Below are 19,693 nucleotides of genomic sequence, written 5' to 3'. Positions count from 1 at the left end.
TTCGTAAGTCGGACCCCATAGAGTTACATGCGACCGCGCTGTTCGTAAGCGCGGATCGCGTTCGTAACTCGGGGTCCACCATTTACTGGCTGTAGTTAAAAAGATAGGAAACAAAGGGAAGGAATAAACAGTGTTTTCACAGTGGATAGAGAGGTAAGTAACTGGTTGGTTCCCCCAAGGATCTGAGTGGGATAAATAGTGTTCAATATGTATGAAGTGGATGGCAATAACGTGGCAAAATTTGCAGATGATACAAAATTACTCAAAATAGTTAAGTCCAAAGCTAACAGCAAAGAGTTACAAAGAAGTCTGATAGAATCGGCTGAGTGGGCAACAAAATGGCAGATGAAATTCATTGTTGATAAATGCAAAGTCATGCACATTGAAAACATAATATACATAAGGGCTATGTCTAGACTGGCATGATTTTACGGAAATGCTTTTAACGGAAAAGTTTTCCGTTAAAAGCATTTGCGGAAAAGAGCGTCTAGATTGGCACGGACGCTTTTCCGCAAAAGCACTTTTTGCGGAAAAGCGTCCGTGCCAATCTAGACGCACTTTTCCGCAAAAAAGCCCCAATCGACGTTTTCGCCATCGGGGCTTTTTTGCGAAAAACAAATCTGAGCTGTCTACACTGGCCCTTTTGCGGAAAAGCTTTTGTGCAAAAGGACTTTTGCCCGAACGGGAGCAGCATAGTATTTCCGCAAGAAGCACTGATTTCAGACAGTAGGAAGTCAGTGTTCTTGCGGAAATTCAAGTGGCCAGTGTAGAGAGCTGGCAAGATTTTCCGCAAAAGCAGCTGCTTTTGTGGAAAAACTTGCCAGTCTAGACACAGCCATAGTGACAAAGCTTCTACTGAGACTTAGGGTATGTCTACACTACCCCCCTAGTTCGAACTAGGGGGGGTAATGTAGTCATACGGAGTTGCAAATGAAGCCCGGGATTTGAATTTCCTGGGCTTCATTTGCATAAAGCCGGCCGGCGCCATTTTTAAATGCCGGCTAGTTCGGACCCTGTGCCGCGCGGCTACATGCGGCATGGACTAGCTAGTTCGGATTAGGCTTCCTAATCCGAACTAGCTGTACGCCTCGTGGAACAAAGCCGCGGAGCAAAGCTGTGGTGAGAAAAGCCGCTGCGCGTCTCCCTGGTCTGCTGGGGGGAGGGGGAGGGGGGCCCTCCCAGCAGACTAGGGAGACGCGGAGCAAAGCCGCGGCGAGAAAAGCCGCTGCGCGTCTCCCTGGTCTGCTGGGGGAGGGCCTCCCAGCAGACCTCCCCCACCCCCTACATGAATGTTAAATTTAATTGCATTTATGGTCATTATTACCAAGCAGTTCACTGTATGGAAGTGTGGACACTCTCTTGCGCAAGAAAGGTCCGATGGCCATTTTAGTCATAGGCAGAGCTCGACAAATAATGTAATCTACTCGCCCGTGGTGAGTAGATTACAACCCGGAAGAGCTGGTGCAGAGCAATCTGCGCATGTGCAGAACCGTGTGAAACCGCAGCTCTTGTGCAAGAGGGCTTATTCCTCATGGGGAGAGTAATAACTCTTGTGCAAGAAGCCCTCTGTTCCAACGCTTTACTGTAAATTTACTTGCACACGAATGCACGTGCAATGTAGATGCTCCTCAAGTTTTTGCGCAAGAACAGTTGTTCTTGCGCAAAAAACCTGCCGTGTAGACGTAGCCCATGTGTTCCTGGTGGCTCAGAAGGGGCCTATTCCGATTTACCGCCAAGCTGTGGCATATTTGAACGTGTACCAAGATTGAGCCAGTGGTGATGTGGGGCAGGGGGGAGGAGCATGAAGAGTCACATGCCTCCCTCGCACAGCTGGGGGAAAGGGGCAAGAGGCCAGCAGCTGGCGACCAGAGACATCCCTGGTTTCAGAATGCCACCCATTGGCCAATGCCAGGACCCCCTTCAGGGGCCATTTGCTTTGAGGTTCTACCTCTGACTACCTGCAGAGCTCACCAGCCTCGCTTGCCAAGGGAAAGGATCCCAGGTAACAAACACAGGAGGATCAAATGTCTGAGACAAAGGGCATCTGGGAGGATAAGAGTGTTCCTTCTCAAGTTAGGGTATGGGTCCCTGTTGGAAGAGACAATGAAGAGAGTCTCTGCTTAGGGCCGGCCGGCCACAGGGTAAGGTAGGCAGGCATGTAGACCTTGTGTTAAAAACCTTTCACTCTTTTGCTATCTATTGTTCCTACTGTTAAGAGAAAGAAAAGTGCCTGGTCACTGCATGTGCCACTGGCCAGAGCTCCCAAAAAAGGCTTCCAGCTGGTGATGAACCCAGCCAGCCCAACTGGGCAAGCATTATAGATCCTCTGTGTACTGTCACCTAACATCCAGTGGAGGAATCCCAGAATTCCATCCCAGGATGGGCACAAGGCCTGCAGGCTAAGGCAGGTGCACTCCGAGAGACCAGAGAAGGAGGCAAGAATGCAGCTAGCTCTGTCACCATGACACTGAAATCCTAAGCAAATGAGGTGATTCCAGGCTGATCTGATATGCTTCCTGTAGTAGATACTCTTGAGGAATTGAGCCAATCCATCTTGCTGAACCACCTCACCTTCCAGAATGTGTTTTTGTAGCTCATTGGTATGAAAATGCTGCTCCATTTTTTACACAATGGAGACATTTTTATACTTAGTGCTTCAATGGGTTTTGAAGCTGGGGGGGAGATCAATACCCATCTGCACAGTAATACAGACTCTTGCGAGCAGCTTTGGGTGAGCTGTACTGGGGGTGAGTAAATCACTATACTTGTCTTCAGTACTCCATGAGCAAATGGAGGGGTGGGGGGAGGAGGGTAAATTCATGACTCTTCCCACTCCGTCCTCACTTGTATCTGCTGCAATCTCCTTCCCTATGTCTAGGATCTTCAATCTGGGCATAGACTATGTAAGTGCATCAGGGATCTAGAGAGGGGATTTATTCCCTCTTATTGTTGCAGCAGGGCACACTCTCTTAGAGTTAATCTACAAACTCTTAGACTTAAGCACCTGGTGTAAGAGACCCATCCTGCAACTGTTACTGACACAAGTAATCTAGTTACTTAGGAGAGTAAGGTACACAACAGAATTGAGCTGCATGTTTTGGATTTACAGCCACTCCTCGAGTTACGAACAACACTTGGTCCGTAACTCGAAGTGTTCGTAACTTGGATCCCATAGAGTTACATGGTGACCGCGCTGTTCGTAAGTGCGGATCGCCGTTCGTAACTCGGATCCTCATTTATGACTACTTTGGTCGTAAGTGCGGATGGTTGTAAGTGGAGGTGGTCGTAACTCGGGGAGTGGCTGTACGTCTGTTTTTGGAAATTCATGAATGGCAGAATACGAAAGGAATCCTCAAAGGAGCCAATCAGCCATTGAGGATCATGCATTAACCATTTTCTTACTTGAATAATCAAAGCAGAGCATTAAAGCAGTCTTGCGGCTTTTCTGCTGTTTGGGAGATCAGCCCCGATATCTATTACCATAAATTGTATGGTATGTATGTAAGATCATTGGCTAGATTCATCCCTTGTGTTACTCTATTCTGCTGAAGTCTGGGGAGGGTTTAGGACACAGTAAATTACAGATTATGCAATAGTTGCCAGTAGCTAATGTAAAGTAGTCATGTGAGAATGGTTTTGCTAGGCAGTGTGTATGGACAATTACACTAACTCCATGTTCTTCTTTGCAAAATCTGCTTTTTACCGTCTGAAACTGCAAGTCATTGAGAAATGGGGAGGGTGAGCCGAACATGACAGAATACAGCTTTCTGCTTCACTGCTTGTCTCCGTGAATCTTACCTCCTGTCCATAACCAACGGCATTTGCAACAGAAAAAGCATGTCAGAGGAGAGAAATCACGTGGGCATGGGAGGAAAAACCTCCAAAAAGTCACTGAAACTAAGCCCCAAAATCCTATGGCGTGGTTTGGAGATGGATCTGTCTCACTGGGAGTGATTATTAGCGTGGCAGAATGCGAGGCGCTCTGAGAGGAAGAGCAGGGATTCTGAAGAAAGGAACTGATGGAGGTATTCCCATCAGGCAGACGGGGTACAATGTAGTGGTCTGTGGCAGACACAGAATTGGGGGTGTGTCAGTTCCTTGTCTGTAAAATGGGACTAATAATTCATGGGAGGTGTTGCGAAGGTAAATCATTAACTATTGATGATTGTAGGCACTCAGGGTATGTCTACACTGCAAGCTTATTTTGGAAAAAGCTATTCTGGAAGATATCTTCTGGAATAGCTTATTTTGAAATAGAGCATCCACACTACAGAGAATCCTCAAAATTAGTCCAAGGCAGGCTCCCCTAATGTGGATGTGCTATCTCAGTTTAGAGCCCCAGGAGGCACTGGGGAGGAATAACTTAGAATGGCCCTAGTGAGGAGATATTTCGACATAGCAGCAGTGGAGTGTCCACACACACCCTGTTCCAAAAGAGCTTTTTCAGAAGAGGCGTTATTCCTCGTGGAATGAGGTTTACCAATGTTGGAAAAAGCCCTCCGTTATTTCGATTTTCTTCCGCAGTAATGCAATGGCTGTGTGGACGCTAGTGTTGTTATTCCAGAATAGCGGTGCAGTGTAGATATATCCTCAGTAATGATGGCCCAGGAAGTACATAACAAGATAGAGCTCTGTGCAGATGATGACTACCTAAACTGCACTGGGCCAATGCCAGCCCTGGAGACCCCTCTTGATGTCACAGTTCCTCCTAGCCTCCCTCTTGTGCTCTGTTGGATATGTTACTCTCTGTTAGAGAGAGATTTCCTAGTGCTACACTGGATCACAATGCTCAGACTGCCAGCCACCCCAGCCAAACTGCCCAGCAGTCTGCCAGCCCTTACTTTGCCTCGCATGTTAATACTTGATGCACCTCTGTTCCCAAACTTCCTAGAAGAGCTGCCTGGAGAGTGCAGTCCCTGTCACTAGATACTCTCAGTAATTTTTAAGTCCGCTGCTTCTAAAGAAACTTCATATGCAAAAGCTTGCTTGATTCAACTGGGAAGGTATGTGCTACTTAGTATCACAGTTCTGAGAAGACCTTCTGGTAAAAGAGGTAGAATTCTTAAGCAAGAACAGAGATTCAAGTAAGTATTGAGTAAGAATAATAGAAACAGTGATGCTTACAAATAAAACGGAAACAGAACACACTTTTAAGGGACTAAACTACAAATGGTCTGGTAGCACTTTATAGGCTAACGAAACATGTAGATGGTTTCATGAGCTTTCATGGGCAGCTCTACAAGCCAAATACTGATCACTAACGGGCTGAAAGCTTGTCTAAGATAGGTTTCTAACCTAAAGCAATCTCTCAGCAGCCACAGTCCTCAGGGCCGGGGATCAAACTTTAATGGATACAAAAAGTGTTGTCCTTTTTGCTACCTCAGTGATGGATAACCAAAAGGCTCCTGTCCCGTCTCATAGTCCAGCAAACCTTATTTCCTTTGAAAGGTACCTTTAGATAAGCTCCTTGTGTCCTGCTGCTTTGTGTTTTCGGGGCACTTTGACACCATGCTGCGATTTCATCCTCCTGTTAACTTATTCTTCCGGTTTTCCTCAGATGCAAATGAGCTTCCATCGTATTTGTCTTATCCCCGATCAATGTACCTCAGAGGTCTCAGCATTCTTTGGTCTGGGGGAAAAAATATCGACTCTGCCTAATTACATCGTTTAAACATATTTTTAGTACACTATAACCGCCGTGCTCCGGGTGTCCCTAATTTGGGAGCACCCATGATACAGACCCTGGCGGGCAGAGGCAGAAATGGCTCAGTGTGCTGCTACTTCCCTTTCCCCTCCATCTGGGGGAATGGCAGCGCAGTGACATGCTCTGCCGAAGGCTTTCCCCTGCCGTAATGGTGGGTGTGGTGCTAGAAGCAGCAGGGGACACAGAGCACCAACTAAATCCCCTTACCACCACCACCACCATCTCCTTGCATTTCCATCCCTCCCTCCCTGGCCTGGAAATACCTTTAATCTGGCAATCCCTCTTTCCCAGGGTTATTGGATTTAAAGAGGTTCAAGTGTATGTACATTCAGCGTCTTTGCCTGGCAGTCCTACAGTGCTCAGGAGAACCACTGTGGTCATTTGTTACCGCACATGACATTTAAACTATGACAGCGATGTGTTAAGTGTGGTCAGTTTGTCAGGCCAGCTGGGAATTGCAGCTCCATGACAGTGAACCCTTTGCCAGTTGGCTTTTAGGGGCTCTAAGGAAAGGGCAAGTTGTTCCCCCCTTTTGGGGGGTATGGCTCACATCCCTCGTTTACCAGTCCACCTCTGACATGGGAGGGCAGAGCCATAAAACCACCCTGTTTCGCTCCCTCATCCCTTGCTTGTCTACGGTCTACTGGGGAAGCCCGCCCGATTTTGCCGTAGTCAGGAGCTGCCAGGGCAAAGATGGGCTCATTCCTCTAGGCAGCCATGTGGCCACATCCATAGTATATACCTCGATAGCCACATGTGACGATTCATAGAGAGAGAGGAGAATATATATCCATGTTGTAAACACTGCTCTTGTTATGCTGGTGCACTGAACCGTTCGGTGAACGAAACTGTTCTATGTAGATTTGTAGCTATGCAAGCTCTGTTTTTGAGTTCTTCTAATATGAGCTGGAGGTACCACGGTGCATGTAGGCATCTGTGATCTGCAAAACAATGTGTGGGATTTCTTTACATGGTATAGCAATGTGTAATTTGTTGACCTGGCTACTAAAAAATAGTGGCCTTAGATAAATTAACGGGAATGTTTCTGCTCACCTTCACAGTCAAAACATATCCTTGAAATATATTTAGATTCAGTGGCCTAAAGTGACATAGTCCAAAACTTTCCCACTGTAAGAATGAATTATTGATTAATTGCTGTGCTACCCAATTGTTCTCGAAAATCAGGAAAGACTATTGCACTAAAACAAGGAAGGTCTTCAAATTAAATATGGTCTCTTAATTGGCAATTTCAGTCTCAGCTGCTCAAGATTCCCAACATGTGCAAAAAGATTGATGCCACATTGTTATGCAGCATCTAAATAATTAGGAGCTGTTTGTATGCGTATGTAAGAAAAAAAACTTTCTGTAGTTTTAGTTACAAATACTTCACCAAGCTCCTACTGAGCCAAATCCCTGTGCTTTATATGGCACTAGATCTGGGTTATGGATTGGGATGTGAGCTGTGTGCAATTACTTTGTGATGCCTATTTCTATTTTATCCTCATTTTAATAAGCTCATTTTCAGAGGGTGGGTGCATAGCATGAAAAATAAGGCTTTTTTAAGATGCTTTAATACTGGACTCCAAAAATCACTAGTGACTTCTGAAAATTTAGGCTTAAAAGTATAGGTCAGTTTATCTCATTGGATTTCAGACTGTGGATGTTGCAAGTATCCTTTGACTATTGTAGAGTAAGTCATTGTGCTCTGTTGTATGAGTGAAATGTTCTAAATCAATCACAATACTTAGTAGTGATAGAGATGTAGCCGTGTTAGTCTGGGGTAGCTGAAGCAAAATGCAGGACAATGTAGCACTTTAAAGACTAACAAGATGGTTTATTAGATGATGAGCTTTCGTGGGCCAGACCCACTTCCTCAGATCAAATAGTGGAAGAAAGTAGTCACAACCATATATACCAAAGGATACAATTAAAAAAAAATGAACAAATATGAAAAGGACAAATCACATTGCAGAACAGGAGGGGGATGCAGGGGGGGAGGGAAGGAAGGAAGGTAAGTGTCTGTGAATACTTAGTACATATGTTGTGCTCTTCACCTTCAAAGAGTTTTACAAACTGTTCCTATCTCTTATGAGGTACTGTGACAGGGTGGATGGGGCCCTGAGGCCCTCTGCTGGAGGAGGTCTTGTGGTCCTGATGCACTCTGCCCCAAAAGAGGGCAGTAGAGAGGTCCTCCAAGCTGCCTAGACATAGCTGTGTGGGATATAACCAATCAGGGCCCAGCAGATCAGTATAAGAAGAGCTGTAGGGCCAGAACCAGTTCAGATCCTTGCTTGAACTGGGAGAGTGTGAATGGATGGTGGCTGGTTGAAGTTGCTTCAAGACCTCAGATGAGGTAGTGCTGCCAGAATCTTGGAAAAGCCAGGAGCCCTGAGCATGTTTGCAGGAGCTCCTTTGGGACAATGCCCTGAAGTAAGGGTGTAGACAGTGCAGGACCATGGAAAAGTAGCCCAAGGAATTAGAATAGCAGCACAATTTAGATAAAGGGTAACGACGACAGCTGCTATCTATAGGGCTCCTGGGCTGGAACCTGGAGTAGTGGGCAGGCCTAGGTCCCACCCCCTAGCCAATGTTCCTTTAATCTTTTCCATCCATGTGCAGAATAAATGTTTATGTGCACCAAAGCGTATGTATCACCAGTAGAAACACAAACCTTAGCTGTGGGTACTCTGCTAATCAGCTGGGTGTCATTAAAATCTCTCCTGAGTGGCTGCACAAGAGCACAGCCTACAGGGCTATTAGCCACTGTTAGCCATTATGGGCTGTGGTCTGGCCACTGTGGAACCTCAGAGGGAGAACAAAACTCTTTGTGTCCCAAGTGAAGAGCTGGGACCAGAAAGGCCATGAGAGGGTGAAGACATTGCTTCCAGGAAGAAGCCCTGGGGTGGAGCAAGCTAAGCAAGACATTATAAAGAGCACTCAGAGAGGCCCCTCTTGGATTTATACCCCTGAAAGGGGTTTTGCTTTGCTTTTATCTGACTGTGTATGGCTTTGGCCAGAGGGCCGAGTCAGCGAAGACCCACCATAGTCAGACAGAGAGAGAATGCAGGGACATGTTCTATGCCATGAGAAGCGAGTGCAGCCTCCTTACAAGTACATGATAGCAGTCCTCTTTACGAGGCAGGGAAAAACAAGGCTAGGAGGGAGGACATGGAGAGTCTGGCTGTCAAAGTGAAGGTTACAGTGCTGATAATTGTATAGTCAGTTGCGTGACTGCACTTTGCTTTGTTATGAAATACATTCAGGAGACTAAATAACTAATATCAGTCGGGTTTACGGCTGTAAACCAATAATAATGCAGTACAGGATAAAGATTTACACAAGTCTCTGGGGGACTGTTTGGAGAAGTGTTATTATATTCTCCCATATTCACCATAGAAGGTGTGCTCCCATAGTTACACGTTTTAAGTGGGAGTATTTATAGGATAATTTTACCAGCTACAGAACTCATAAGAACAGGCCCATCTCGTCAGACCAATTGTCCATCTGGCCCACTATCCTGTCTTCCAACAGTGCATTACAGGAAATGGAACAGTACAGAGAGTCATCAAGTGATCCATATACTGCTGCCCACTCCTAGCGTCTAATAGAGTCTAGAGTCACGCAGAGCATGGGGTTGCATTTCATTTGATGACTCCCTAAAGAACATGGAACACCCAACCCAGAGAAGGATGTGACTTGTTTTGTGAGCTCTGCCAGATGTTCCTCTGTGTCTAGGTGCCCTGGTGCACTGTTGGGCGTGGAACTAGCTGCCCAAAAAGAAGCCTGAGTGATGCTTGCTGTTTATGTAAGAAGGATGTTGGCATCTTACAAGCAGGTTTTTGGTTTAGTTACATTGGAAAACAGATTTGGTTAGCATGCCAAGGCCACTAGAGTCCTGGCAAAGCCAGTGGCTGCCAGTGTAAGTGTAAATAACACTGTGGGATTGGCTAATACAGGTACCTGTTGAGAAAAAAAAAAGCTGTTAGGGATGTGAATAGCCAGCCACAATTAACTAATGAATGTCGTACATTTCCCTATTCCATGTGAGCTTGCTTTAGTAACAGAGGAGACCCTTATGTGCTACTTGTATGATGACAGGTTAAAGAAACCCCCAGCCTAAAATAAAATTGTGAATCTGTGCAAGACACTCATCACGTGGAAGAGAAGGGCCAGTCTTAGTTGGCCAGATTTAGACCATCATGCTGATTTGTCCGTTCTCCTCTGTCACCTACTGGTTTTTCATTCTCTCCTGCAAGTTCTTGCTCATAGAACATGGTGTCTTCCTCAGCAGCAAAAACGGTGGCAACCTAACATTCGGTTGATTCTGGGTTCTGGGTCTTAACCTGCCACCTTCCACCTCTTCTCCAGCCTCCTAGGGATAGACATCTATTCCACATTTGTGGTGGTTCCATCCAGGTGAAGGAGAAAAGACAACTTCTCTGAAGACTTGTGGCTCCAATGTGATATGCCAGAAGGCATTTCAGTGCCCTAACTGGACCTGGTCGTAAAAGCAATGATCTAACGGTTGTCCTAGTTGCAAAGAGTTATCACTGGCTTCAGTTTCATTCTGCAGAACATCGAGGACTTCAAGTACCAATGGTGGGACATTGTGCAGGATGTAGCAAAGAGGAAACTTTCCTCTTGTAAGGCTGTCATCAGTGACACCTGTGGAGGATCATTCCCCTCCCCCAAATCCCTTCCCATGCCATAAGGAAGTAGTGTCCTCTCCCTTTGCCCGTGTCAGTGGTCAGGAAGGGCCCATGTGAGTACAAATGTCTCTTTGACTGTTCACGCCCAACGGACGGCGCATGGTTGCTAGCAATGTGCTCCCCTTTAGGGCTCTCATTCCTTCAAGAAAAGCAGTTAATTGTCGTAGTGCACTTCTGTATAGGGGGGGAGAAGGTTGAGAATTCATTTTTGCCCAATGGGCACTCTACTGATTGTGGTGTGCCCCCTTCCTTAATGAGTCGTTCGTATGCATTTCACTGTCAGGATGTTTGAAAACCCACCACTGCTTTTCCACAAGGGAACTTACCCTCAAACTGATGCAACCTCTTTCTTCTCAGGTGCCTCACGATCATCGGTCACCCGATGCAAGCCGGGAGTCAACTGCCCCAGCACGCGCAGCGGCATCAGTAGGCAGCTCTCCCCTTTATCTGCTGTGGAAGACTCTTCTGCTCCCATTCTTGAGCTGCAGAGTCGAAGCCCCTCTGGAGTCTGCCGGCACAGCAGAGTCGAGGGGCAGATCCGATCAGGTAGGCACATGAGCCGCGTCTCCGGCAGGGCGCGAGGCCTACGATAGGCTGCCTTCCTCTGTCTCGGAAGGATGCCGTGGTTGGGGCAAAGCCAGAAAGCATTGACGTGGTCTCCTGTGCCATGGGCCGCACAGCCACACGAAAGCCTTTTCTTTGCAAATTGGGGTTTGGAGGGGAGAAGAGTAGCGCGGGGGGGGGGGGGGGGGGGAGAAGGCATGGTCCTGAATGTGTTTTAGTATCTGAGAAGCTGGATGCATACGCCCAATAGACACAGAAGACCTTTAAAGGATGACAAATAACACCCAAGTTAAGTCTTACAAAGCGCCCACAGCTGTCAGCACGTGTTTCTACTGGGGGTGCACATCCACACATGCCTTGATGCACACAACAAAATTTATTCCTCACACAGATGGAACAAATTAGAGGGAACATTGTCTGTAGGCCACCCTCTCAGACTCTAGGTCCCAGACTCATTATTCAGAATTGTTATTGGGTTTTTTTTATCCTTGTTGGTGGATGAGACTTCTGCAGTGCTTTATTGATTTAGGAGCCGAAATCCCATGGATTTTCAAAGGAATTTATATGCTACTGACTCTTCTACTCTATTAGAACAATTAAACCCGGGACCCATGTAACTTTTTGAACCAAGCAAGAACTCACAATGAGTGTATCTGTTGTTTTTCATTAACCTCCAAATCTGGAAAAACTTGAAAAACAACAAATGGTCTAGCAGCACCTTAAAGACTGACAGAACATGTAGATTAAGCATGTCAAACATGCGGCCCGATTGAATTATTTTGTGGCCTGCGACTACATGTTTATGAATTATCTGAGTGCGGCCCACTGGGTTCTGAACCACACGCCTGGACTACTCACGCCCCAGCGCCTGCTCACAGCCAGCGCCTGGAGGGAGACTGGGTTAGAGCAGAGAGGCTGGGGGTGCCTGGCTCTGGGGGAGAGAACGCTGAAGCAATTATTCTGAGATATGAGTCTCTCCCTTATTGTTTCTGAACCTCTCATATTTGCAGTCTGGGATAGACCTGAATTTTTAGAACTATAAAAAAGCCATAATCTTCATAGGTTAAAAAAAAAAAAGAGGAAACCATACCAAAGATCAACAAGCTGGAGTGAAACAGGCACTTCAAATTTACTTCTCAGTTCAGTTTAATTTAATATTTTGTTTGTTATTTATTTATTCCCACATTAAATCACAAAACGTATTATATTAATTTTATATCAATAAATATATCCATTTTTTGCAATCACACGAATAATTATATGTTTATGCAAAATCTCAAACTTACAAAGTATCTCAAACTTTCACAGAAGCCTGTTATAGTTTATTAACCACTGTCTATACTTGTTTTTATTTGAACAAAACAAGTTATGTATCATAAAAAAAATTAAAAAGTACAGTACTTTAAATGTATATTTCAATTAAAAAATATTATATATGAACACATAACAGCAATTTTACACATCAAATTATTGTATTATTTTCAAACAAGACCTGACAACATCTTATAAAATATACCTAAAACAATCTATAATAATAAATAATTACGACTTTCCGATAGAAGTACATTTTCGTTGGTGGCCTTGAAAGCTAGCAGTTTTCATTTGTGTGGCCCTCAGTAGGCGTCAAGTTTGACATGCCTGATGTAGAGGGTATCGTGAGTGTTTTGTTAGTCTTTAAGGTGCTGCTAGACCATTCGTTATTTGTTAAGATTTCCAGTTACAGAATAACTCGGCTACCCCTCTGAAGCTCCAAATCTGGGACTGTAAAATCTAAACCAAATGCTAATGATACTTCATGCGTAGTTATAATGATTACATAGTTGTTTGGTATCTGGAAAATGTAGGGCTTATGCAACAGTGTTTTAAAATTGTGTTGTTCTGTGATTACTGTAACAATTAGATCAATGAGAGTTAATTGCATGGTAGGTCTGCTTGGCAGGTTGTCCCACCTGTGGATGCTGTATAACATGTTTTGTTCCCGCACCTCTGATTTGCAAACAAACTATAATTTACCTTTCTGTTGTAGGTGTCAGTCATTATGAGTATGACTAAAATGTCTTGTTCTGGCTCCTGCCCACCACCAGTTAAAGAGAGCGTTTTTACAAAAATGCAGTCATTTTAACACACTTTTCAAAGCACCCTCTTATTATCCTCTTCATGGTATGAGTAGATCTTTAATTTTATTTTACTCTTTCTTTGCTAGTACACAATGGAAGAGCTAATGGCTGTCGCTTTGAGATGAAAAAGGCTCTGCCATCCTTGTCTGACACGCTGTTGCCGGATTGGCTTCACTGTTGTGTTTTCTATAACTCAACTCTTTTATGAGGATAGATTTTGGCATGCAGCTCAACCCCCAACCTGGAGGTCCAGTGCAGACCAAGGACTGGCCCATATTCTTTGACATCTCTGACTTGAGTGATTTGACCAGGAGTTAATATTCCTGCTGGTTTATCTCCTTACCATCTATATTCTAGAAAGAGACCAATGCACAGTTGCAAAATGCACTGTTTCCACATTATAAAGTTCTTGGTTTTAATGCATTCTCTGTTATAATGAAAATAAACATTTCCAGGATCAAACACACCCCAATGTACCTCTACTAACTTGATCCACTACATATATGTTATGTTAATCCTATATCAAAAACAACTGCATACAAGGAAAGTTAAGCTTTGGTCTGAAATCCTGCCTTTCTTTCCTATTTTGTTGAACTATTCTAAAACAGAACTCAGGCTACATTGTCATATCTTCAAGGCTGATGTATAGCTCCTATTAACATAAATAAACAAGTTGATCCCCATGATAGAAAATGTCATATGCTGGTCAAACCTATAGAGAGGAAAAATATGAAGTTAAGGTCGCTGCTGTTTAGGTGGAGTGGCTGCGTATAATGGGTTTAACATTAACACCTTTGTTCATAACACCAAACCACCGTGGTGCATTCTAGAGTAGTAACTGGCACAGCAGACCAAGGGAGGAGCAAAATGTATCAGCTGTTTCAGTAGTTCCACAGTAACAAGAGTCTGGAATGATAGAGATCTGTTTCTTTTTCCTGTATAGTTTTTTCTTTTGTGACTGGTTGTGCCAAGTTCTAGTTTTGTTCCATTTGCATTTTTAAGTCTATAGCTGCAATGACCTTTGTGATGAACTTCAAAATGGAAATCTTTTTCAAATGGTTTTTCCCTACGCTTGCAAATAAAAATGTGGCTTCCGAATCAAGATCTTTGAATCTGGGGCTGTGTCTAGACTACACCTCTCTGTCGACAGAGAGATGTAGATTAGGCATGTCGAAATTGCTAATGAGGCAGGGATTTAAATATTCCATGCTTCATTAGCATAAACATGACCACCACTTTTTTTTCAAAACGGAGCTTTTCTGAAAAAAACCAGCAGTCTAGATGCGGATCTGTTGAAAATAAATGCTTTTTCGAAAGATCCTGTGTTCCTCAAAAAATGAGGTTTACAGGATCTTTCATAAAAGGGTTTATTTTCGACAGATCCGTGTCTAGACTGCTGGTTTTTTTTAGAAAAAGCTCCGTTTATGCTAATGAAGCGCGGGATATTTAAATCCCTATCTCATTAGCAATTTCGACATGCCTTATCTACATCTCTCTGTTGACAGAGGTGTAGTCTAGACGTACCCTTTAGAGGCTTGTTCCTAGGTTCAGATCTATGGGCTCACAAAACAAATATGCATAGGTTGTGGCTTTGTAATGTAGTTGGTCCTAAGAAAGACATTCAGTTGTATGCTGCAGGCTTGACTGACAGAAGAACGACCCAACACAGTGGCAGTAGCGGAGTTCTTTCATCTTGTGCCACTGTAGTTTGGTTGTACATTATTCCCATCACCTTGAAATTTCTGCTGTTTTATTACCGATGTAGTTCTTTACACAGCATTCCAAGTGCTTACCTTGGGGCATTGTGATTGGTTCAGAGGGATGAACCAGTTCTCTAGCCGAAATTATGAATTCCTTGAAATGGATCCATTTTGCGTGTAATTCTCCTCTCTCTTTTTTTTTTTTTTCAGGAGAAGAAGGGACACAAAACAACACCGAGAACAACAGCCAAGAAAACCAAGCACAGACCCGGTGTCAATCTTGTACATCTACATTTCTTAAGGTTGTCTGGGGATTTCTAATAATCTTGTCAGTCTCCTCCTCTTGGGTTGGAACCACACAGATTGTGAAAATCACATATAAGAACTTTGATTACCCATTTTTCATGACTTGGTTTTCAACAAACTGGAACATTTTGTTTTTCCCCGTTTATTATTCTGGGCACCTTGCAACTGCACAGGAAAAGCAGTCTCCCATCAAAAAATTCAGGTAGGTTTTATTGTGACGCTGTTGCTTTAAGTAGCTCCATAACTGTTGACTCAAATGGAAGCTGTTTTCTTAGACTCTAGCTATATAGTTTGCTTTTTTAATATGGGGCAGAATAAACGCCAGACTTTATATTAAGGTGCCATTCATATATAGTTTATTAGAAGTTAATAGATTCTTTACACTGGCTTTCATAAATAGTCAGTTTTTATAGATTCTTATTGAGTTCAACATGGTTGCTTATAACCATGGATTATACATTGTATTGATGTGTCTGTGATAGATTGCATTGCTGTAAGCCTGATTTGAATCTGTAAGATACAACCTTAATATAAAGTCAGAATGGAATAAATCAGGGCTGGCCAAGACGATGCTCTAAGATGGGAGGATGGTTACTGAAGGGAAGATTGTGGTTTTGTCTTGAGCGCCCCTGTAGGGGAATAATGGTATGAAAACCATTTCCGCGCTCCCCTGTGTAGGCTGTCCACATATCAAGTCACAGAATACCTTGGGGGAATAAGGAGATGAATTTCAACCCTTTCTCATGAAGGCTGCCTCCTCCCATGCTAGGAGAACCAGGACAGGACTTGTGAGCTAAACAATCACAGCTCCCTCCCTAGTCTGCATTTTGCACAATGCAGCTACGTGCTGAGAGCAAACTCAGTCTAGCCTGAAGTGAAGAAATGCTGGGAATATAATTGCAGTTATCATTTCAGATTATATGGGCAGTGACATACACATCTAGGGTTGCCACCTGTCTGGATTTTCTTTTGTCTATCTAGGTGCCATTTGAAAAGCTGTGATGTCCCTTTTTTTTTTTTTTAATTTGGGGGAAGAAGCGGAGAAGGGGTGAGGCTTTGGGGGGAAGAGGCCGAAAAGGCTCAGTCAGGGTCTGGGGGAAGAAGCCGAGCAGGGCTGGGGTCTTGGGATGAAGAGGCAGTGCAGTGGATGGGGCCTCAGGGGTCCAGTCACCAGGCGTTAGAAAGGTGCAACCTTGTACACATCCCTGTTCCCCTCCAGTAGCCAACTTGTAATTGTTCCAGGGACTGCAAGTGAATTCATCCCACCAGAGGTAAAACATCCTGCCAAAGCAACCATAGCACGATTTTAAACAGGGACCACTTTTGGATACTCTTACTCCTGTTGGATAACATCTTGTTCTGCAAGCAACCCCCTTGGTTTCAACAGTGTCTGCGGAGGGAGGTATTGGCCAACATATGGCCTGGATTCTTGCTGAGAGTGCAGTGAAATTGCCATTGAGAACGCTAGGGATGCGTCTAGACTACATTCCTCTTTCGAAAGAGGAATGCAAATGAGGGGGGAAAAACCCTTTTATGAAAGAACCTTTATTCCTGAAAAAATCAGATTTATAGGGTTCTTTTGAAAAGGGGATTTTTTTTTCGAAAGAACCCCGTCTAGACTGCTTTTTTTTAAAAATCTCTTCCGAAAAAGTGATCGGATGAAATTATGCAAATGAAGCCAGAGATTTGTAAATCAGTGCTTCATTTGCATTTTCGATTTCCCTCATTTGCATTCCTCTTTTGAAAGAGGAATGTAGTCTAGCCGCACCCTGGGAATTTTAACAGCCATAGGCTTGGGATGTAGGGACTAACTCCCTCGTCTGATGCCCTTGTAGAGATCTGAAGTTGGCCTTAAATTATTATTTCCATCGAATCAGTCCATCTAAAATAAGACTTAATGAGTTGCTGCTCCAAAGCCCACAGCCACTTGTGCAAGAACAGTCCCTTCTTCCCAGTTCTTCCTAAGCTGGGACGGTTTGGGAAAACATCAAGCCTGATCCACTTTGTGGCTAGGAGGGAGAACTCAGCCAACGAATAGTAAAACTAGAGGAAGTGAACACATCAGGAGGAATGCTTGTGCAGCTACCTGTGTGAGAAACTCATTTCTGGGTGTCAGTCCATTAATCTTCTCTTTATATATCCACCACAACAAAATGATGAGAACAAATATTTGGGCAGCCTGCAAATATCTGTATTATTAAGAAAGCTCATCTCCCCTCTACCTGGTCATGCAACATGTACTCACTAAAGCATTTATGCCCTGTAATATGCTCCTCACCTCTGAAAACAGTGTGTTACAATTTTATTTGAATGAATGCATTCTTTGTGCCTGATCTAAAGCCCATTGAGGTCAATGGGTCAGGCCTTGAAAGGGAAGATGCTGCTTTGGTTGATATTGACTAGATAGATAATACTGTTAGCTGAATGTAGACAATATGGGCTGATCCAGGAAGCTGGATGAGTCTTTCCTGCTGCTCAAGACCTTGCGGGATCCTTCCCCCCAGGCCATATGTCTGAATAATTCTTGATGCTGGGATTTGTGATTCGAGAGATCCCCTCTACCCCTTATTCCTGGTGCAGTGAGGTTTCAATGGATTCTTACCCAAATTACAGGGCTTCTATTGTCCGCTCCTCCCCATCCCCACAATGGCCTCCAGGGAGCTCCTTAAAAGTAAGTAGGAAATTCTGAGTGCTTAGACCCACGCTTACAAAAGACACGGTGATTTTAAAAAAACACCAACCCAAATATTAGAGCCCAGTTGTCAAAGTTGGACATTTATATGTGCGCAGATATAGGAATTTTATGCACACAAAAAATGGATGAGCAAATGCAAATGAGGTACATGAGTGTGCAAAATAGCAAGTTAGGTGCCAGAGCTAATGCACAGGAGAATTTGCTATAATTTGCCAACAGTTATTGTACGGTTCCCAGAGTATTTCCAATTCTATGTATAAGGGGAAATCCAAGAATCATAGAATAATAGAACTGGAAGAAACCTCAAGAGGTCATCAAATCCAGCCCCCTGCACCCACAGCAGGACCAGGCACCATCTAGACCATCCCTGACAGATGTCTGTCTAACCTGCTCTTAAATATCTCCAGTGATGGAGATTCTACAAACTTCCTAGGCAATTTATTCCAAGGCTTAATCACCCTGACAGTTAGAAAGTTTTTCCTTATGTCCAACCTAAACTTCCCTTGCTGCAAATTTAAGCCCATTGCATCTTGTCCTATTAGCAGTTAAGGAGAATAATTTTTCTGCCTCCTTCTTGTAACACGCTTTTAGGTGCATGAAGACTGCTATCATGTCCCCTCTCAGTCATCTCTTTTCTAGACTGAACAAACCCTCATAGGTCATGTTTTCTAGACCTTTAATCTATTTTGTTGCTCTTCTTTTTGCAGTTTGTCCACATCTTTCTTGAAATGTAGCACCCAGAACTAGACACAGTACTTCAGCTGAGGCCTAATCAGTGCAGAGTAAAACGGAAGAATTACTTCTTGTGTCTTGCTTACAACACTTCTGTTAATACATCCCAGAATTATGTTTGCTTTTTTCCCCAACAGTATCACACTGTTGACTCATATTTAACTTGTCGTCCATGATGGCCTCTAAATCCTTTTCTGAGTACTCCTTCCTAGACAGTCACTTCCCGTTTTGTATGTGTGCAACTGATTGTTCCTTCCTAAATGGAGTACGGAGTACTTTGCATTTGTCCTCATTAAACATTATCCTATTTACCTCAGACCATTTCTCCAATTTGTCCAGATCATTTTGAATTACAGTATGACTTTATCCTCCAAAGCACTTGCAGTCCTTCCCAAGTTGGTATCATCCGCAAACTATAAGTACTTTTTATGCCATTATCTAAATCCTTGATGAGGGATATTGAACAGAATTGGTCCCAGAACTGATCCCTGCAGAATCCCATGGCATCTGAGGTTGCATTTGGGGAGAGGGTAGTAATTTTGGCAAATGATGACTTTGTAATAATGGCCAGCGTATCTGATTTGCACAGACACATCAGAGAACTAGGTTTTTGTTTTTGTTTTTTTTTAGTACATACATTAGATAAACCCAAATCTATTCTATGTAATTGAGAATGTGCAGGTTTGAAAATCATCTCTTAATACTATTCAGACTTTTCCTTGTCTCATGAGGTTTTGTTTTTTTTATTATTACCATCCTAAAGAAACCTAAAGCATAATTTATTTTAAAGTATTTATAGTTATTATTTTTGTACTCTAAGCATTATCCCCATTAATAAGCTCTCACTTTCTCTTTCTATTGTTTATTTTTATTTCTTTTGCTAAGTTTGTTTTATTGAAACAGATAATTTGTTTCAATCAAATCTGACCAATGCTTACCTCTGGGCTAGTAGTATGTGTTGGGTGTTATTTTTTATTTCTGTAGGAAAGAGTGATTCCCTGGTGGCTTAAAGAAGCATGAAATTTTGTCCAATGGGTTGCGCACCAGACCATAACAAATTATACCTGTAACATCTCAACTAGGTTACTGAGAATGTCATTTATTTTCAAAATATCACCCTACCCTATCAAAGCCAAACAGAGCCTTTGTTGCTTCTTATGCATTTT

At 43.5% G+C, this 19,693-nt stretch overlaps 1 protein-coding gene across 3 annotated transcripts in view; it reads left to right on the top strand.

Annotated features, from left to right (window-relative positions):
* The window catches only part of SLC35F4 (solute carrier family 35 member F4), a 195,120-nt gene that overhangs the window by 146,457 nt on the left and 28,970 nt on the right, over positions 1 to 19,693 (top strand). For 2 of the 3 annotated variants that reach the window (XM_075926294.1, XM_014579619.3), the window contains exons 2-3: positions 10,771 to 10,959; positions 15,005 to 15,302. In XM_075926294.1, coding sequence (XP_075782409.1) covers positions 10,771 to 10,959; positions 15,005 to 15,302 — 487 coding nt within the window. Of the gene's footprint in view, positions 1 to 10,770; positions 10,960 to 15,004; positions 15,303 to 19,693 lie in introns of those variants that run through there. The other variant, XM_025190837.2, reaches the window with a different exon arrangement.

This window comes from Pelodiscus sinensis, chromosome 4 (genome assembly GCF_049634645.1).
Source record: "Pelodiscus sinensis isolate JC-2024 chromosome 4, ASM4963464v1, whole genome shotgun sequence".
In the NCBI taxonomy this organism is placed as follows: Eukaryota; Metazoa; Chordata; order Testudines; family Trionychidae; genus Pelodiscus; species Pelodiscus sinensis.
The sequence above is the reverse complement of the archived record's forward strand: the minus strand, read 5'-3'. Positions and strand labels throughout refer to the sequence as shown.